This window comes from Myotis myotis, unplaced genomic scaffold (assembly GCF_014108235.1).
Source record: "Myotis myotis isolate mMyoMyo1 unplaced genomic scaffold, mMyoMyo1.p scaffold_m19_p_21, whole genome shotgun sequence".
Lineage (NCBI taxonomy): Eukaryota > Metazoa > Chordata > Mammalia > Chiroptera > Vespertilionidae > Myotis > Myotis myotis.
The window spans coordinates 8,375,895-8,396,996 of record NW_023416326.1 but is presented as its reverse complement, the minus strand read 5'-3'; the positions used below and the strand labels follow the sequence as shown (position 1 = coordinate 8,396,996).

At 50.7% G+C, this 21,102-nt stretch overlaps 1 protein-coding gene and 1 long non-coding RNA gene across 4 annotated transcripts in view; one reads left to right on the top strand and one right to left on the bottom strand.

Annotated features, from left to right (window-relative positions):
- The window catches only part of TGFB2 (transforming growth factor beta 2), a 60,772-nt gene that overhangs the window by 7,413 nt on the left and 32,257 nt on the right, over nucleotides 1-21,102 (top strand). Inside the window, exon 2 of one of the 2 annotated variants that reach the window (XM_036354931.1) lies at nucleotides 6,060-6,143. The exons of the other annotated variant lie outside the window; for it this stretch is intronic. Within the exon in view, the coding sequence (XP_036210824.1) occupies nucleotides 6,060-6,143 (84 nt within the window). The remainder of the gene's footprint in view (nucleotides 1-6,059; nucleotides 6,144-21,102) is intronic. 2 annotated transcript variants of the gene reach the window in all.
- LOC118678847 overlaps nucleotides 7,057-21,102 on the bottom strand; it is a 388,841-nt gene continuing 374,795 nt past the window's right edge. For both annotated transcript variants that reach the window (XR_004975049.1, XR_004975050.1), the window contains exon 7: nucleotides 7,057-7,211. This is a non-coding gene — a long non-coding RNA (uncharacterized LOC118678847). The remainder of the gene's footprint in view (nucleotides 7,212-21,102) is intronic.

Genomic DNA, 21,102 nt, shown 5'->3' with positions numbered 1-21,102 from the left:
CAGACGAGGGATTCTTTGATGGGTTTGTTTAGGCTGCAAAGCGCACTCCTGTCTGTGTTTGGAAGAAATCTGAGAAGTTCTGATCAGGCGACAACCACAAACGGGGTGTTGTTTGTCGTTTGTTGTTGTTGCCTTTGGATTCGTTTCTCTTCTGACCTCTCTCATCTGGAAGTGGGTGGTGAACTGGACTGCGGTGGGGCCACCACCTTGCTTCCTGGGTCGGCTTGGTGGCCCCGCTGTGGCGTGAAACACCCCCTTGGCCCCTACCCCACCCTCCCTGAATGCTTCTTGGTTTTCCCGCCTCTGGAGTATCTGTATCGATGGCGGTCAGCTTCCCTGGGCCAGGCCCAGTTTTTTCACCTGCGACGATGACGAAGAGGCTGGCCTTCTAGGGCTGCAAGAGGTTGAGGAGGACAGGGGCAGAGGGCACCTGGCTCTGTTGCTGGCTCTGTAGGCCTACGTTGCACGGCAGCCGTAACTCATGGCATCTCAAACGCCATGGATTTTAAGGGGCACCATTACTGTATGGGCCCCTAGGAAGGAAACGTCACTGACAGTTCACTCTAACGTGCCGTTGCCTGTGAGCTAGGAAAAGAGAGATTTTAGACATACTAAAACGTGATTACACATGGATGTTCTAGAAGCCACTCCCACTAGCCTGGCATGTCTTGGGACCTGCATCTTATTCTTTTCCTGGTAGGTTCCACTCAGCGGGTCTATTTCCTTTGCACACTTGGATTGCTTCTTAGGTGACCTCTGCCACCTAAAGGGCTGGAAAGAGGGACTGGCAGGGCTAGCTAGACATCTAAGAAGCCCTTGAGAAGGAAGCCTTCTTAGGCAAGACTGCAAATGTCTTAGAAAACATGAAGACGCTTCGTTGGTGAAGAGTTGAGTTGTTTTCTTTCTTTTTAAAAAAAATATATTTTATTGATTTTTTACAGAGAGGACTGGAAAGGGATAGAGAGTTAGAAACATCGATGAGAGAGAAACATCGATCAGCTGCTTCCTGCACACCCCCTACTGGGGATGTGCCCACAACCCAGGTACATGCCCTTGACCAGAATCGAACCTGGGACCCTTGAGTCTGCAGGCCGATGCTCTATCCACTGAGCCAAACCGGTTAGGGCAGGAGTTGAGTTTCTTGGACTCGCCATGTTAGATGGCCGGAAGGCCTCATGGCGCTGAAGAAATTGTTTTTGGAGACCAGGACCCCCCTCCATTCTCTCCAATGAGCTCTTTGATGGGTCAGAAATGTGGGGCTTAGGTGCTCCTTCAACCCCAACGACTTCAGGAACTTAAGGCCAATGAACAAAGCTTTCTGGATGTTTCGAGGCCGGAACCTTCTGGAAGTCGCCTGGGTGCAGCTGTTGGCTCTCACATTAGCTTGTCCCACGTGCCCCTGTTCACTGGGAGGGGGCCCCCTCCCCAGGGGCCTTCCTTGCTGCCCACATGGGGGTCAGCAGGAAGCAGGCTATCCCTGAGGAAGAGCATTGAGGTGCTGAGAGAAGTCAGGGGGACTGCTTTCTGGGGAGATGTTGTTTGTTTCAGGAAATCTGTAGCATCGTCCCAGTCTTCAGAAAGACAAAGAAAACTGCTGTGACTTAAACGTTGGCTCTGTCCCTGGTCTTCCCCCATCGGACCCATTCCACCCTGTCAGATGCCAATAGGGCCTGACAAGCCGGCTCCCACATAACTGGTCACCCATCACTCAGGCTGTCGCTGTCGCAAGCATCTATATTCGTCACCTCATCTTGGGGACAAGAATGCAAAGTTTGTTATCGAGAAAGACGGTATTCTAAGAGCACAATTTACAGTTGGCAAAACATAAATAGGACTTTTTTTTTTCCTGAGAAATGTAACTTAATTTTTCAGTGTGGGATTCATTTCAGCATCGTTAACTCAATGCTTCTCAGACGAAACCCATTAGGGATCAATCATTCTCTCTCTACCACAGGGAACGGCAATAACGTTGTCATTCTTTCCACTTTGGGTTTTATTAGTATCCGGTCATTGATTCCCTGTCCACTTACTTAACCTCAGCTTCCCATCTGCTTTGACATCTAAATGACAATACCGTGGAAGTTGTATTTCTTTGTCAGTAACTCTTAGAATTCAGTTGCAGGCTGAGAAAAGCCAAGGGGCGGGGGGAGGGGAAAAAAGGTGAATGGTTTATTCTGAGTCTACTTTAAAAGGAGGAAAGAGCCCTAGCCAGTTTGGCTCAGTGGATAGAGCGTCAGCCTGCAGACTCAAGGGTCCTGGGTTCGATTCCGGTCAAGGGCATGTACCTTGGTTGCGGGCACATCCCCAGTAGGGAGTGTGCAGGAGGCAGCTGATCGATGTTTCTCTCATCGATGTTTCTAACTCTCCATCCCTCTCCCTTCCTCTCTGTAAAAAATCAATAAAATATATATATAAAAATAAAAAAAATAAAAGGAGGAAAGCGCATCACAGACAGGACAGGACGTTTCTCTGCAGACGATGGAGGCTTTGGTAACGGGACAGACCCTGGAGCTCTGTCCCCACAGGCAGGCGCACAGCGTGGCATCTGGGCGTTGGAAATTGAGGAGAGGGAAGCGGAGAATGGAACATTCCAGAACGCGGACTCGGGCAGTACGTGGGCAGAAACAGAGCCGCGTTCCGGCCGTCACCTCGGGCTCGGAAACCTCACTGTCACCCTTAGACATGTCTGTTAAAAGTCATGTTGATGTGAAGAATCACTCAGCCATTCATTTGTCCCTCCTCACGGGAGGGATCAGGCCTTGGGTTGTTGAGGGTGTGCATGGAAGTCATTGGCCAGCTCCGTGAAGCCAGTCCCGAATGGCCACCATGTCACCTCCTCAGGGCTGGTGAGAATGAGGTGATTGGGGCCAGTTTGTCTTGGAGAGAGATACATGTCAGAAGATCCCCCTGCCAGCAAACATCACCATCAACAACCAAGCTGTGTGGCTAGAACTGTGCCTGACTTCATGAGTTCCCCAGTCCTCAGATGCTAGAAGGTGGACTTGAGCCACGCTGACCCCCAGGCCTGGCGCATTTGGCATCAGCGGTGTGCCCTCCCTCCGTACCATTGGCTGGGCTGTCTCTAAGTGGAGTACAAATTCATTGTGGTGTAGCGTGGAGAGGAAATGGTAGGGCCCACTCATGGAATGGCTATCGTCAGAGAGAGGTGTGTGTGGAGGGTTTGCGGCAGGAATTGAATTTGAAAGGGAGTTTAGGAGCACTTTAAAAAATTTATGTGTTGGTTTGAGAGAAAAACAGCGATTTGTCATTCCACTTATTGACCCATTCATTGGTGGGCTCTTGCATGTGTGTCCTGACTGGGGAATCAAACCCACAACGTTGGCACATCGGGACGACGCTCTAACCAATGGGCTACCCAGCCAGGGCCTGGGAGCATTTTTCATGACATTTCATTCTGCTTAAGGGACCATTTGAGCAAGAATGGATTTACCTCTTTCTTACAGAAATTTCCTACAGAAATTTCAATCATTGTACTGTTAATATTTGGCTCTGTTGACTCATGAGTTTGCCGACCACGACCCTGGGTGATCTGGGACCACTTCAGGGATTCTTTTTTTTTAATATATTTTATTGATTTTTTTACAGAGAGGAAGGGAGAGGGATAGAGAGTTAGAAACATCCATCAGCTGCCTCCTGCACACCCCCTACTGGGAATGTGCCCGCAACCAAGGTACATGCCCTGGACTGGAATCGAACCTGGGACCATTCAGTCTGCAGTCCCACGCTCTATCCATTGAGCCAAACTTGTTAGGGCTACTCCAGGCATTCTGATCCCATGAAGAGAATGGTCCCGCAACCCCCGCTGGCCTGAAGAAGGCGCTATTTCCCAGGGAAAGGAGTGAAGTGCCCCCAGAAACGCATAGGGCCAGAGTGGGGCGAGAGAGCACACGCTGCATCTTCCTCTGCCTCTGTGGGGTGGAAGCGGAGCTTTCTGTGGAAGGTAACTTTCCGCATCTCTTTCCGGGGGTCAGGCCGGCAAGAGAAGGCTTTGTTTGACTTGCTGATCTTGTGACAAAGCCTTGGTGCCCAGTGGAGCTTCCTGTCTTTGCAGACTGGCTATCTGGGGGGGGATTTTCTCCCTCAGGAGGCTCCGGGGAAGGCTCTAAAAAGAGACAGCATGGTTGCTTATTGGGGAGAAGTGTGCACAGATGTCAGCTGGCAAGGGCGTCCGAGACAATGTGATTGCAGGCGCTACAGAGGCCTGGATGTGGGTTCTTCTCTGCCGTGCGGGCCATCCAGGGTCCTAGGTCCCCGCTAGAGAGGGCTCCACTGGGAGGTGGAACCCGTGCAAGTGTGCAAACAGGTCGCCGGGGATCTTGTGAGTTTGCTGAATGCTGGCGAGGGTAAGCTCCAGGGCAGGGCAAAGTCTGTCCTACCAGTTTTCACGCCGAGATATAAGAGGCACAAATCTGGAAAACACACAAATTGAGGAATCCATACGGCCGCTGTCTTTTGTCAAAAACAGTTCTCAGGTCAGGTCTGCTTTGGGGCAGGTATTTCTAGGAGACGTGCCCCCGGTGAATGGAAGGGGTGTGGATTTCCAGGGTGTGCCTGGAGTGAGGAGAGAAGTATATTCATGCCTGGCCTGGAAGGCACTCAGGGGCTCAACTAGCCACTAGGTTAGGTAACTCATGTATCACATCCCTTGACTACATTTTATTTTTCAGTCTCTTTTATATATATACTAGAAGATTCCTGCAAGAATAGGGCTTCCTCAGGCCTATTCCTGCAAGAATAGGGCTTCCTGCTTCTCTCCCTTCTCCGCCACTCTGCAGCACTTGGCTTCCTTCTATGCTGTCTTCCATCTTCACTCTGCACCTGCGTATGCAAATTAGCCACCATCTTTGTTGGGTTAATTTGCATGCTTGCTCTGATTGGCTGGTGGGCATAGCAGAGGGATGGTCAATTTGCATGTTTCTCTTTTATTAGTGTAGATCATCTCAGCTCAATCTTCTAATAACCCTCAAGGGTCCCCTGGCGTCCACTTCATTTTACAGAAACGGGCCGGGCCTGGCAAAATCAGATGATGTGTCCCAAGGTTTATTGGATCTACCTCATCTCATGCAAAAATCCTGTATTTATACCGGACTCGACTACCCTTAGTAATGTTTTCTCTTCCATTTTTGGTGTAGTTTTTTTTTTCTTTAAGAAGAATATGGTGGGCCATATACAAGAGCTAGTTGCTGCTACTTCAAAGGAAACAAAGTTCCAAATTTCAGGATGTAATAACCACCATGGCCTGGCCTGGCGTGGCTCCGTGGTTGAGCATTGACCTATGAACCAGGAGGTCACGGTTCGATTCCCAGTCAGGGCACATGCCCGGGTTGCGGGCTCTGTCCCCAGTGGGGGGCGTGTAGGAGGCAGCTGATCCATGATTCTCTCTCATCATTGATGTTTCTATCTCTCTGTCCCTCTCCCTTCCTCTCTGAAATGAATAGAAATATATTTTAAAAAAAATAGCAACCATGGAAGATACGTTTTATCCCATCCAAGGAGCCCCGAATGTTTCAACTATAGCTGAGCAGCCCCAGACCAATATACACGTGTACTTTGAACTCATTGGAGAAGGAGTTCTCACGTGTGGGTGAGAAATGATGACAGGTGGTTTTAAGAAACCCGAAATCTTGGCCAACCAAATGAAAAACAGGCTTTTATTCTTAATAGGTAGTCTGTCTTTCGTCAAAGGAGGTCAAGGCCTTCCCTAGCCGTCTTTAATAGCAGTCAAGGTATTTATTTTAACATTTCGGTATATAAATTGGACATTGTTATTTTAACATGGGGACGTGTTAGAGGGAACGCCGAATCCAGGAGTCTGCCTGCCGGGTAAGGGCTGCTGAAAAGCTGGGCCCAGAACCCAGAACCCCCTGTAAGTGTTTGGTGTCGCGTCCCCTGGCCCCGAGGAGCAGGGACCTTATATTTCCGGGGAAAATGATAAGAACGTTCATTGAGTCCCTCTCCCGCGTTGAGTCTTTGTATAGCTCTGTGCAAGGCTTCTCGTCAGTCAAATAGCTAATGACTGTGCTTTTTAAAACTCCTAGCTGTCTGCCCAGTTGTTACCACACCCTCTGGCTCAGTGGGCAGCTTCTGCTCCAGGCAGTCCCAGGTGCTCTGTGGGTACCTTGGTGAGTACACTCGTCTGCTTTATACCTCCTTTCACGTAGTAATATCGGCTTTATCGCTAGTGTCTGTCTCCTGTGGGGGAAATGGCAGAGGCCACGTGGAAGCCTGAGACGCAGCCTTGTCGCTGATCCCTCGCAAAGGTGCCCCTGAATGTTGCAGTTAGCCGTCTTCTAGGAGACACACCCATGAATCGCTTGGAAATCCTATGATGGTGTGGTTGCCCTAGGTGATGGGATGGATTGTGGGGTGTATGAGATGTGTGTCCCAGGGGTCACAGAGTGATTCAAAATATTGACCCCCCCTGGCCCCCATGGAGGGATGCTCTCGGGAGGGCTGACCCATATGACCAGAATGTCCAGGGTCCCCTTTAGTATGTGTGTGTCTCTTATTTGTAGCTATGTCCTTATTCCTGGCACATAGTAGTTGCTCAATTAATGCAAAGGAGATTTTTTCCCCCCTCCCTTTCCTTTGAAGTTCTAGAGGGAGGCCTGCGGGAGAGTTATGCTGCTGCCCTTGTGTGTGACCTTCCTGTTGTCCTTTCTGGGTTGCATGAGAAATGGGTTGTCATGAGTCAAGACTGGGAGCATGCCACATTCTCACACGTAGCCCCGACCCTCAGAGCCAGTGCCACCTGTCGGGCTGGGGGTTACTGAAGCCAGAGGTCTCATTCCTTACTGATTTGGAGCATGAATCAATTCAGCCGGCTTTTCCCGGGTGCCTACTTCATGCGGGGCAATGAGACCACAGCAAAGACGGGATTGAGATGTTGCTGACACCGGAAAAACTCAGTGGCCCGAGGTGCCCTTGACCCGTGCTTAGAAAGAGAGGAAGTGGACCAGTAATGCTGGCCTCGGTTCACGCTGCATGTTTGAGGCTCTGAGAAGGTTTGGATTATATGGATTCTAATTGTGGGCAAAGGTCCCAGATAGGGACAAAAGAAATGTGTTGATTACCTGCATAGAAGTCTGATTCTCTGGCGTAATCTGCTTTGCAATTTATCATGCTTAACTTTGCTTCTTGAGAATCAAGGAAGAGGGTGACTTATTCACAGTGGCCTAAGCTGGGATTTCCTAAAACAAAAAACAAAACCAAACAAACAAAAACAGAAAACCTTAAAAACAAAACAAAACTTAATATATTGAGATTATACATTTATTTTTTCCCCCCAAAACGCCTCAGAGTGGCTAGCTAGAAGCTGCCACGTGAAAAATAAAAAGTTCTCTTTGGTGAGACACGTTGTATTGTATAGTCCATCTCTAAATGTGTGTTTTATTTCACTGTCTTATTAACTAAGGAGTGAACTGTCTGATCCCCCGCCCCCTCACCCCCAGTAGCTTTCTGGAAAAGAAAAGGGGAGGGAAGAAGAAAAACGTTCGTTAAACACCCCTTGGTCCTTAAGACACAGCCTCCTGGTCCTCCCCGCGTTGGTCGGTCGGTTGGGAAGGACCCAAGTAGCAATGCCATTTTTCTGGAAACCGGCTTGGAGAGACAGACCCTGGTCCTCTCCTCGAGCTGGCTGGTGTCAGAGCCCAAATCCGAATCCAGGTCTGGCCCCTTGCTCTCCACCACACTGCCCAGACCCCAAACTTTTCGTTTGTTTGGCCTTCCTGTCGCGTCCCCTCGGGAATCCTGCCCCTCAATGTAGTCGTGGTCTTACCTACGACTCTGCACCAATTTCCTTTTCCTCTCCTCCCCTAGGAAACAGGAGAGGCCTCCCAGGGCAGGGGCAGGGAGCGAGGCGGAGGCTGCACCCAGAGTCCCCCCCACACCCCGCTTCCAGGCCGCTGGGAAAACCCCGTAGACCCCTCTCGGCCCTTCCACGCGAGACTGCTGAGCAGTGGGGCCCTGCGTTTTATTTTATTTTCGTGTCTCTGTTCTTAGAAATAGTAATTGAGTAAAAATGTAAGTGAGCCGATGCCAGGCGGCAGGCGGCCAGGGTCAGGGTGAGTTTCTCCATGCTGCGTGCAGCCAGCCGTGCCAAGCAGCTCCAGGGCCATCGCTGTCACCTTGCGTGACCCTCCCCTCTTTCCAAGGAGCCGCTGGGAGCGGCTGGAGGCAGCGGGGGGCCCGGGGCACCTCATGCTTTTCTCACTCGCTCCAGCCTGGGGGTGCTGATCACGGCTGTGCTGGCCCCAGTGATGATGGGACCCGGGGTTTCCGAGACTTCCTCAGCCTTCAACACAGGATGGGATCGTTGTTTTTTTACATTTATTTTTATGGATTTCAGAGAGGAAGGCAGAGGGAGGGAGAGAGAGAAACATCAATGAGGAGAGAGAATCATGGATCGGCTGCCTCCTGCACGCCTCCTACTGGGGATCAAGACCACAGCCCAGGCATGTACCCTGACTGGGAATCGAACCGTGACCTCCTGGTTCATAGGTCAAGGCTCAACCACCACTAGCTGGGTGGATGCAATTGTTCTTGCTCCTCACAGGTCGTGTGGTTGCTGGAGCTTGTTTCTCTTGTTAAAGTCATTATCCCCTCCCTCCGCGCCCTCCTTCCCCCAGCTATTGGTTAGGATGTTAGTCGGCCTGAGAGGTTTTCTAATAAAACATAAAAATCCAGAAGATAAGCAACAGTCTGTCCAGGAATGAATGGATTAAGGGTCGTGAAAGCGATTTCAGGTTTGTTTGGGTGGGTTTTTTTCTCCACAAGAGGCTTTAAGGAGCTGGGGAAAGATTTAAAGATGGTGTTTCTCAGAGTATCTCCCAAGCCCAGCCGGATGGCTCAGTTGGTTGACTGTGCACTGAAAAGGTTGCGGGTTCGATTCCCAGTCAGGGCACCTACCTGGGTTGTAGGTTCAACCCCCAAATGGGGCACAGATGGAAGGTAACTGATTGATGTCTCTCTTTCGTTCTCCCTGCATGTCCTCAGGTGAGGATTAAAAAATATCTATACATATAAAAGCCTAAACGACTGTTAAACCTGATGACCAGCTGGTAGCTATGACATGTACTGACCATCAGGGGGCAGGTCCTCAATGCAGGAGCTTCCCCCTGGTGGTCAGTGCACTCCCACAGCCAACCTCCTGTGGTCCCTCCCTGTGGTTGGTCAACCTCCCTTGGCCCCTCCTCCTGGTTGGCCAACCACCTGTGTTCCCTCCCCCCTAGGCTGGGCGAGATGGCCCTGATTGCTGGCCAGGCCAAGGGACCTCACCTGTGCATGAATTCGTGCACCGGGCCTCTAGTAATAATATAAAAAGTGTCTTCTGGGGTGTTTTAGGAAGCAGATTCCCTGGCCTCTCCCAGACCTGCAGAGGGGGTGGGGCTGGGTTGGGCTGAGGCCAGCAATCTGCATATTTGAGTGGCATTTCGGGTCATTCCTGTGTCACTGAGTTTGTTGCTGCTCTGATTGGGTGGGTCCGTTCACTGCAGTCCCAGCCCAGAGGATTCAGATCCCACGGGGCCTCTACCACCCGCTGGTCCTGCAAGTGCGGGGCCCTCAATCCACAGCCCAGCCACGTCTCTCCCCGGACTGTCCATGTCCCCAGATGCACACAGATGTGGAGGTAGACTTGTGAATCACACGCACCACACCTGTTCACCCTGGAGGGGATGGTGGTGCGTGTGCAAGGAAGTCAGTTAGTCACACGGGGAGCGGGGTGGACGCCTAGTGTGGAAGCTGCCCCCAGGAGTGAATTCTCCCACTCAAAGTCCTTCACCTGGGCAACGCTGGAGTGAGGAGATTTTCGAAACCAGTGTGTAATGTGTACGCAACATCTATTTTATAATGTATAAACCGACGGCTAGAGTTTCACTCCCTGTCGACCTCTTCATGGCCTGAATCCTGTTCTGGGACATTCCATTGGGTGAGGCTCCAGCCAAGAGTGGGACGTAAACTCTACTCTCTTGTCCAAACTCAGCGTCGAGCCACTGCAGCTTTCGCTTTGGAGTTTTTCCTCTGCCAGAGGTTCAGGGCAGGTGAAAATCTGACCAGCTCCTCAGGAGAAGAGCTAGCGCTGAATGACTTGGTCTTTTCTCCTGTTTCCCTGATGCTATTGTGGAACCATCCAGAACAGCGGCTCTCTAACTGCTCTAGCGCGTTTCTGGCCATCAAATGATTAGAGAAATGCCCATGTCTGCAAGACAGGCCATGTTGCTAAGCAGCCCCCATACCTGTTGAAGTAGGAAAAGAAGGACGGAGGGTGTGAATTCCTGCTGCCCAACCAACAAGCCTTCAATGAAAAGAGTCGACCTTGACGATGAGTTGAGAGTCTTAAGATCAATGTCAAATATAGGCAGAGCTCATGGGAAGACAGAGGTCAAGAGAAGACCTTCCTACGGCAGATGAGTTCATTGAAAAGTATTTGTGGCTGTGTGTCTGCCATGCCTTAGGCACCCATCTGGGCACTAGTGATACCATCAGTGAATGGAACAGCCCAGAACTTTGCCTTGAGGAGCTCCCCAGGCTAGAGGGGGAAGATGGACAATGCATTGAAAAGATAAGGGATGGTAGGATTGGAGAACTGTTATGGGGAGAACAGAAGAGCAGGGGTGGGGATGGGGAAGTGAATTGCAATTTCAAATAAGCTGGCCGAGCCCAGCCGGTGTGGCTCAATGGTTGAGCGTCGACCTATGAACCAGGAGGTCACGGTTCAATTCCCGGTCAAGGGCACGTGCCAATCTCCAGTAGCGGGCGTGCAGGAGGCAGCAGATCGGTGATTCTCTCTCATCATTGATGTTTCTCTCTCTCTCTCCTTTTCCCTTCCTCTCTCTGAAGTCAATAAAAATGTCCCTTTAAAAATAAATAGGGTCAGCTTTAGCTCAAGCGGTTACTTCGGCCTCTGCTTGTTGCGGACACACAAAATAAAAAAATAAGCTGGCGTGGGGAGGGGACGGGGGGGGGTCATCAAGAGGGTGGCATTTGAGCAGAGACTCGTAGGAGGTCAGAGAACAGTCCGGGGCTCTCTGGGGAAGAGCATTTCTGGCCAAGGGGACAGCTGGTCCCGTTGCTGATGTGTTCCAGCATTATCAGAAGTGTCCTGGGAGATGAGATTAGAGAAATCACGACGGACAGCTCGTGTAGGGCCTTGGAGGCCATTGGCAAGGCTGGGAAGTTTCCTCTGATGGAAGGGGTGGGAGAAGGGTGGCGTTAGCCCAGGGGTCCGGGAGCCGGCTAAGTGGGGCACAGCGCCCCAGGAGAGCAAGGCGGCGGCAGAGCCAGTGCCCGGCCTGTGGAATTGGCCGCAGTGGCTGTTGTGGGGCCACCCGAGTGTGGATGCTCTCTCACTACTGTCCTCCTCTCGGCTGCGTTCCCAGGGGAAGCTGGACTGTTAATGGCAAATAATTTGGGAGGCAGGCTGCAGGGGCTTCTGGATGTAGAATATGTTTGGGGGGGATTGTTTTTCCGGAGTGAACGGAAAGCCACCCCCTTCCTTGCTGGCAGGAAGCTAGCTTTGCACCCTTCTGGGTATGAAAATAGCCTCCCGGGTCTCCCGTCTTGTGCCGACAAGTGTGGAAGGACAGCTGTTGGGTTTGGTTCTTGCTGTCACGCCTGGGCACAGCCATCGGCGACTCGGTGGCCAGGGACAGGTGGCACTAGGCTGAGAGGTGGCCACGCGCTGGCCTGGGAGGATGACAGACCACGTTGCGTGTATGGAGTGGAGAGTCGGGCTTAGAAGGGTCTCTGGATTGTCCAGCTGGGCCCGAAACGAGGTCAGAAGCCAAGGAATTTGCAAAACTATGCCTCTTATCAGTCAAAAAGCATTTCTGTTGGACCGGAGTTCGCTTTCTAATTTTTAAGTTTTGAACATCAAGGCTTGACCCTGGGAAGCTGCTATCATTGCTTCATCAATCTGGACCCGTGAGATCTGCCAGGAGATGGAGGGATAGAGCATCGACCCGTTTTGCAGGGGCCGGCAATTTAGCGAGGAGGTCAGGAGTCCAACCCAACAGACACAACCGAGAAGCCAGCGCCGTGCGGGTGCTCGGAAGGAAGGGGTCTGAGAGGTCAGAAGAAGAATTGCTCACTTTGGTCTAGAGAGGTCAAGGGAGGCTTCTCGGGGGAGGTGACATTTGCTGCTTGAAAGGCGACCTTTGAAAGTGTAGTTTGGCCGTGGTCCGGCAGCAATGGGAAGCTGCTTACATTTCCTGGGAGGAGAAAGTCTGCCCTTTCGTGTTGTTTTTCCCACTCTGAACTTGCAGGACTACGCTCTTGATGAACCATGAAACGGCAGAAGCACTTAGCGTGGTCTTTGAAAAAAGCCTGAGGTGTTGGGAGACCCTCTTGGAAATACTGAGGCTGGAGGACAGGGCCCCACTGTGCTAGCGAGCCTGGGCGATGCAGAGTGGGGACATTCAGGAGATTCATTGACCTGCTGCATGTAAAATCCATTCTGCCATGATGGGCGTGACATAACGGGACTGTGTGGAATATAGCATTATTTTACAAGTTCAAGGTCACTGTCTTAGCGCGCTTTCCCTCATCTCAAGCACAAAGATTGGGTGTTGGCACTGCGCCATGACATCTTCGTGGCCTCAGGGCCCAGCCATGAGAAGTGGCAGTTACCCCGCCCACATCCCATTGGCCACGCCCAATGTCACTAGCACAGGAGGGGTGCATAAGAGAGGGACTATGTCACCCTGGACTCAGGAGAGAGAGAGAGAGAGACAGACGTTTTGAACAAGTGATACCATCTACCCCAGTAGAAGTAGAGTTGGGGAAAAGAGAGAGATTTCACTCGTGTTAAAAATTTTAGATACAGCAGTCCCCCTTTATCCCAAAGTTTTGCTTTTCATAGTTTCAGTGACTTGTGCTCAACAGTGGCCCGAAAATATTAAATGGAAAATTCCAGAAATAAATAGTTCACAGGTGTCAGGTGGCCCGCCATGATGAAATCTCTCAATAGCCTGCTCCCTCTCAGACACGAGTGTCATTCTCCATCCTGATATGATTTGCTCCCCCAACCGAGACGCGTTCGCCTGGTGTGAGAGGCACGCAAGTCCTGATATGTTGTGGGAAATTTATGTGTGTCAGGGAGAATCTGGAATCGGGCTTACCTCCAGAACATGTAGGGGCATCCCTCAGCCTCAGGCCCTCCCATTGCCACCGCGGTCCCGACATGCCCGGCAGGAGCTGGCGGATGTGTCCGCAGAGAGGACCCAGGCTACATACATCTGCGGTGCTTACCTGTTTGCTGGGAGCAGACAGGAGCGCAGTGTTCCTGGTTCCTATCTCTGTGAGTTTCATGGGACCGTAACGATTTAAACATCATGGACTGTGTGCTTCTCCAGAATCCTGTTTACCTTGATCTTGGGTCTCCTGACATTGGCCTATCAGTAGATCACTCAGACCAGTGGTTCCCAACGTGGGGCACATGCCCCACAGGGGGGCATTTGGATGTTTAAGGGGGGCAGTTCGAGAATGAGTTATTAACAGTGAATTTATTTTTTGCATTTCTTATGGTTCTAAGGGCCTCATATACAGCATATAAATATATATTGTGACATATTTATGTATTTAATTTCTCTATTATATGTTTTGAAACTTTATTTGCTATTTTTTCCTATCACTTCCTATTATTATTACTTTTTTTTTAAGTAATAATTTTTTTTAAACAATTTCTTAGTGATTTCCTCCTCAGGACTTCAACTGTCCTTTGGTTCTTGTATTTTTCTCTGTCATGGATGCCATGTTCTTGGGAAGCTTGTTTAGACCAAGTGAATGGCCTTTGGGCCTTCCTCCACGTGAACAGGAGCTCACTTTTTGAATAATAAGGATTAGATGTCACAGGGGGAGGGGCATCAGGATTTTAGAGATGCCGAGATGGGGCGTGGCCATCAAAAGGTGGGAACCACTGGTCTAGACACACGCTCCTTCCTGCTGTGCCCAGTGAGCAAGCTGGGAGATGCCTGGCCCAGGGAGGGCCTCTCCCATGTGACTCTGGACACAGGGACAGCCATCCATGCGCGCCAATGGCCCCTGAGCGTGCCTGGAGCTGGCAAGTTCACAGTCACCCCCACAGCCTATTCTTAGCAGCAGCAGATGCCGCCATGCTGCCCCCTGCCCCGGGGGTCAGCGGTGGGAAAGAGCAGACAGAAACAAAAGCATTGTGTAGCCCAGATGCCGGACATCTGCGCCTCTGAATCGCCCCGTTGTGTGTTTGGATGCAACTCCTGCAGCCGTTCCGTTGACTGTGAACTTTGTCCACCGGCCGGGGCCTTAATTGGTTTTGGGTCCTTCTGCCGTCGCGATGGGCAGGCCACGCTTTTCTGACGTTGGCGTGGATGGTGTCTTTGCTCTGAGGTGGAGCGGACGTGTCTGTGTCCACATCACGGCGGGGGGGCTGCTTTGTTTTCCCGGCCTGTGTTCCCAAGGCGGCTACTGACCTCGTCCGGGTCCACACGGAGGAGGCGGAAAGGGCAGCACCCCGGGGGACTGAGGCCACGGGGGCTTTGAGGATTGTTTATTGTGGTGTGATTGTCAGGGAGAGAGCAGATGCTTGTTCCCAAACTGCACGGATGAAGCACCAAGAACGGATAACGGACCAGGTCCGCTGGTCCCGCGGCAAAGACTCAGGCTTGGGCTTCCGAGGTCAAAGCAAGCGGGTCCTTTATGGGAAGCATTGATCGAGCGTCAGGACTGTGGTCTGTGCTTAGTAGCTCCAGCCCAGAGATGCTCAACTTCATTGGGTGTCAGAATCACCTGGGGCGTTGGCATTTAACAAATATTCGAGCTGGGGTGCACCTCCAGCAAGTCTGACTCATTGGATTTGGAGTGGAAGCTGGTGTCAGTTTTAAAGAGCTCCCTGGAGGATTTGAACCTACTGCCGGGGTTGAGAACCTCTGTTTTGGGGGTTTACCTAGCTTTTGCTAAAACGGATTTTTTTGTCTAGTTGTCCATGTTATCATATGCGTGAATGTCTCCATGAAGCAAAGGCATATATTTGGGTGGGCGTGTTGATGGATAAAGAGGACGGATTCTGTCTTTAGAAATAAAAGGAATAATAATGGTAGTGAGAGCCATCAGTTATTGAACACTTCATATTAGGCACCGTGCTAACCTCCATGTTACCCCTCTAGGAGAAACACTCTTATTGCTCCCAGTGATAAAGGGTTAAGGAAACCAGGGCTGATAGACATCAAGTCATGTCCCCACAGTCACATGGCCAGTGAGTGGTAGAGCCAGAACTTGAACTTGGCCTGTCTGACTCTGAAGGAACCACTGGGAATGTGTGATCTAAAATCCTAAGGGAACCCTAAGAAATGCCATCATCCATTCCCAGCGGTCCTACCTGTCCCCAGTCATGGGAAGAAATGGCACCCAGTAAATATTTGTTCAACGAGGGAGTGAATGAATTTTGCAAATAGGGGCCATGAGAGAAATAGGACTTTGTGTATTGCTAAGGGCATTTTGGGAAATGAGAGAGGCTTTCACCCATTGGCATGTCCCCCGTTTCTCCAGGGGAGCCCCCATGGCCTGGGAGCCCCCTCCCAATTGCCTACTTGCGGGAACTTTCTGGAAACTAAGCATAGCAATATTAATATCCTTAAAAAATATCTTATCCTCAGGCTTATTGAAGGATATGGCCCCTTTCTTCTCTCTCAGTAGTGTTTTTCATATGATCAGTTAGGAAAAGTTCAAAGTCCCCCGGGCAGGTGGGGGCAGGAGAGAACCCATTTGTCAGCCCCTGGGAAAGAGAAGCCCAACCTTGACCCATTCTGGCTTTGGCCAGCCCTACGGGGACCCCTGGATTGGTCCCTGCTCCCTCTCTGAGTCCCAGCTGCTGTCGCCGGAGGTACAAAGGGACAGTCAGGCTTGTGTCTTGGGTCCTTGGCCAGACAACACAAGTCGTTTTAGGGCCCTTGTTCTTCTCGTGGCAGCCTTATTTCTGCTTGAAACTCTAGTAACACTTGCAGGCTGTACCAAAATGGCTTTTAAACTCCTCTCTGGATAGAGTAGGCGGGGTTGGATTCGTACTACAGCTTTTAAGCATTTTTTTTTTTTTTTATTATTGCTAAGTATCCAACAGGCTGAACGGAGGAAATTCAGGTCTAACCCTGGAGGGACCCCTGTTTAGTCATCTGTCTAGACAGACGCGCTCCTATAATGGGCCTCTCTGTTTCTCTCCTTTGTTAGAGCAGACGGTGGTCCCTTTCTTTCAACTCTGCGAAGATGTCAACATTTGTGTGTTTTTTTGTGTGTGTTTTTTTATCCCAACCTACTGTTGATAAGCCAAGAAAGTGACTCACGCATGAGCCAAAGATGACTCTGAGTGTGACAGCGAGTCTGTGATAGAGAAGAAAGAAAACACAGGCTTTGCCTGAGGCAGACCTGGGGGAAGTCTGACTGGGTAGCACGGGGCAAGTCAGTCACCCTGTCTGAACCCCACTTTTCTCTTCTCTATAATGGGAAATCACTTTTAAAAACCTACTTCTTTTTTTTTTCTCTAAAATATATTTTATTGATTTTTTACAGAGAGGAAGGGAGAGAGAGAGAGACAGCTAGAAACATCGATGAGAGAGAAACATCGATCAGCTGCCTCCTGCATATTTCCCACTGGGGATGTGCCCGCAACCCAGGTACATGCCCCTGACCGGAATCGAATCTGGGACCTTTCAGTGCACAGGCCGACGCTCTATCCACTGAGCCAAACCGGTTTCGGCTAAAAACCTACTTCTTAATGGCACTTAAAAAAATTATCCAGCACACAAAAATGCCTTGCATATGAAAGAGATTAAATAAACTCATTCATTCAATCATTCATTCATTCATTCGTTCTCTCACTTGAGGGGGATCAGTGGAGCCTTTAACTTTTTTGCTTTCCTATTCTGAGAATGACAGAAAGCCAGAAATTCCACCCCACGACTTTAATTTCAAGTTGGCATACACGGAGAGGAAAGCAAGTGATTTTTCTTTTAAAGTCTAGGGGAAAAAAAAAATTACAAGTGGTACCAATTTCTGTAAGAGGAAAATAACATCAGAGATAGTGTTTAAAGGTTGGTAGGAGTAAGAAGACAGAATGACACCCATTGACCTATCAGGAGGGCTTAAAACTCTCAGACCTTGCCTAAAAGGACCAGTTGTGTTAGTAATAATTTCTACAATGAGGTGGCCCATCTCTCTCTCTTGTTACTTCACTTTGAGCCCTGTCCCTGAAAACAATGATGTGGGATTTTTTTCTTTGTCTTATTCCATTTAATTCCATAAATATCCACTGAACATACCAGTGTATGGCCTCAAGGGCTCGGTGCCTGAATCCTACAGGTGGGTGAGAAGTGAGACAGGCAGGGCCCAGCACCAACGGCCCGGAGACCACACACCCAGGCACAGACGGAGGCCCTCCGTCTGCACTTACACAATATCGGATCGGCCACGGCCCCTCTTCAAACCTCAGTTTCTTACCTTCCACCAAAAGGCCATTATTCCCATGGCAACGTGGCCCATGGCATGCCCCTCAACCCTGGCAATGTAGCTTTCCTTTTTCTTGAAATTCTTTTTATTGCTATAATCGCATGGTAACTGCCCTCAATGGCTTACAGCCTATTTGTGGAGACCGGCCTGTAAACTAACCACCCTACACAAAGCAAAATAATTTTTAAAAAATCGCTGAATGATATTTTCACATAAAGGGCCATGGAAATGCAAAGGCGAGGTGGGTGGTTAATGAACAACTTTTCCAAGACGTTGACCCCCTCCCTGGAGACGTGAGCCACGGCCTTCCAGGGAAAGGCAGGTAGAAGGCTCAGCCTCGTCTCCGGCTGCGAAAGGACAGAATCAAATAATGTCTGTTCAGAGCAAAGCTCTTCACATTTCACGGTACAGTTCACGGCAATCCCCTACATTGAAATTCCATTAGGACCCGGTGCTTCTCGCGCCTTCAGATGCCGCACGTCTGAGTCATGTCTCTCTCCGTGCAACTGCGATCAATAAAACACCCCAGTAAAATGTGGTTAACCACCGGGACATCCCTCCTCAGTCCCCACCCCCCAAATCAGCGGGGTGACTCATCCAACTCGGGGCACCGTCCCCTGATGGTCTCCACACTCAGGGAGACTTGGGCTTCTTCCGGCACCAAGCCCTGCCCGGTGCTGGTCCCCCGGCCTGTGTGGCACAGCTTGACCGACTCCTGACCCCTGGCAAGCCCAGTCCTGCCCTGTGAGCTCGGGCGGCTGTGGGCGGGGAGAAACTCTGTCCAATGTCATGGGTGTGCAGGAGAGATGCCACCTAAGGATACAGCCTGCGGTCCCTAGAGGCCTTGCTGAATACCTCTCTCTCTCTCTCTCTCTCTCTCTCTCTCTCTCTCTCTCCCATAGCTCTGGCTTCCTCATGTCACCTCTTTGCCATGCATCCTGAGATGAGGCCCCCCCAGTGAGCTGTTCCCTCCTTACTTTTATTTATTAAAATATATTTTTATTGACTTCAGAGAGAGAGAGAGAGAGAGAGAGAGAGAGAGAAATATATCAATGATGAGAGAGAATCATTGATTGGCTGCCTCCTGCACGCCCCCTACTGGGGATTGAGCCCCCAACCTGGGCATGTGCCCTTGACTGGAATTGAACTCGGGACTCTGCAGTCCCCTGGCCAACGCGCTATCCACTGAGCCAAACCGGCTAGGGCCCCTCCTGGGTTTTAATTCACCGTGCATGTTGCAGTGTGTTTCCTTTCTTTTTCCCACGCAGAAGGGACCTAGGAAACAGCACCAGTTGCGAAGGCACCGGGAGGCCTTGGGAGGACAGAGGGGAAGGAGTGGGAGGGAGGGCGATAGAAAACAGGTGTGACAAGGGCACAGCGAGGCCTTTACCTGCTGCTGTTCGGGCCTGTGGCCACTTGAGCAGCACCTTCCCGGGCCAGCGAAGCCACTCGGGTGTCTGTGCCCAACTGTGGCTGCCCTCCCAGCATCCTCGAAACAGGGACCTTGTGTCACCCGCAGGGGAAGTGTGGCCTGGCTGTGGCCCTCCTTCGGAATGCTGACCAGGACACTGTGCTCTGTGTTGACGCTTCCTTCCTTCCTGGTGCTTGCAAAGGCTCCTAGGTAGGCCTTTGGGAGGAGGTCTTACTGACGGGTTCTGCGTTAGGTGTCTGGGAGATGAGATGAAGCCAGTTGCAAAGGGTTCCCTAGCCCAGCCGGCCTGGCTCAGTGGTTGAGCGTCAACTTATGAACCAGGAGGTCAAGGTTTGATCTCTGGTCAAGGGCCCATGCCCGGGTTGCGGGCTCGATGCCCAGTAGGGGGCGTGCAGGAGGCAGCTGATCAGTGATTCTCATCATTGATGTTTCTCTCTCTCTCTCCACCTCTCCCCTCCTCTCTCTGAAATACAATTATATATACATATTTTAAAAAGTGGTATCCTTTTCCTGTTCTTCTGATGGAGAGTTCAGTCCTGACATATAAGTTCTTGAAGGCCTATGTTTAAGTCACCAGCTATGATGTGACTTAATGGTATCGTTTTTCTCGACTTGCTTTTGGTCAGTGGTGAACCGTGGGCCGATAAGCCCCCCTGCACATAACTTCTTTTACCTACTTAAGAACATGTCCCCTTTGGCTAAGCCCCTGTACCTACTTTCTCCCAGTCACACTTAATAATAACAATGACAGTAATAACATATTAATGACTTCTACTCAGTGCTGCTTAAACTCCAGGTATGCTCAGCGCTTTAGAGCTAGGAGTCATTGATCCTGCCCATAATCCATAGGTGTTATAAATTTCTCCAATTCACATAAAAAAAAAACACAAAAACGATGCCTAGAGAGATGAATAATTTGCCCAAGGTCAATGTCCGTGAAGTGGTAGACCCAGGGCACACACCCACCATAGCTGCCTCTATCATCCTGACACATTCGCAGTAATCGGAAGGTCAAGTCACTCGCCAGTCATGTGACACACCGTGGGGCAGTGTGGCCCAATGGTTAAGGACACAGACTCCAGCATGAAATTGCCTAGGTCTTTTGTTTGTGGGGGAAGGCAGTCCCCGCTGGAAGTGGAGTCCACCTGGCCTGAAACCTATCCATCATTTACATATTGGAAGCCGATGGGGTGTGTATACACGGGGTGCTCCTTGGGGTCTACACTGAAAAGAGCCATCAGCACCCCCCCTTCTCTTTAGACGACTTAAAAAAAAAAGCAACACACACACACACAAACGAACCCCTTTGATTAGCCAACAGTCCCGATGTTTAGAGAGCTGTAGGATTTTTAATATCTTTATTTGAATTGCACGCAGCGGCCAAATGTCGTTTGGCCCTGGGCTGCTGCTGTGTATACGTGTCCCGGTGCCAAGAAGCAACTGAGCTCCGCCTGGGATGCCAAGCATTCCAGACCTGTTACCTTGTAAGTGTAATATTTACCAGATTTTTGCTTCATCTGCAGATGGAGAGCAGGGCTGAGTGTGTGTGTGTGTGTGTGGTGTGTGTGTGGGGGGGAGTGGAGGGGGAGAATGGGAGGAGAGCGGCCAGGCTGCTGGCCAGGGAGCTTGAGTTCAGAGGAATCCCTGGGTGAGTAGGTAGCTGGGAAGGTGAGCAAAGATTTGCCGGAAGTGGCCCTTTTGCTGGCAACTGGGAACGTAAGATGAAAATAATAATAGAGGCCAAACGTTGGGGTGCTCCCTGGGGGCCAGGCACAGAGCTAACCATTCCTGCTTTCCTCCTCCGTCCTCCCAGCTCCCCATTTTATAGATGCCAAGTAAGTGGCTTGCCCAGGGTCCTGCTCTGAGGCGGGTCTTGATTTCCACTTCAGTGAAACTGGGGTGGAGAAGGGATAAGCGTGGCCAAGTCAGACCACCAGGAGCCAAGTCGCTCTCGGCGTCCTGTGTGGGTTCTGACGTCCTCTGGGCCTCCCAACCCCCTGCAACATGGCTGTCACTCCCACTTTACAGAGGAGGAAGCTGAGCCCTAGAGGGATGAAGAGATCTTTGCCCAAGGCCAGCGTAGACGAGGCAAGCCCAGGGGTGTCATCTGGGTCTACTGAGTCCCAGACCTTCAATTGTGAGTCACAGCACGTGTCTGTTAGGCGCCGGTGCCAAGG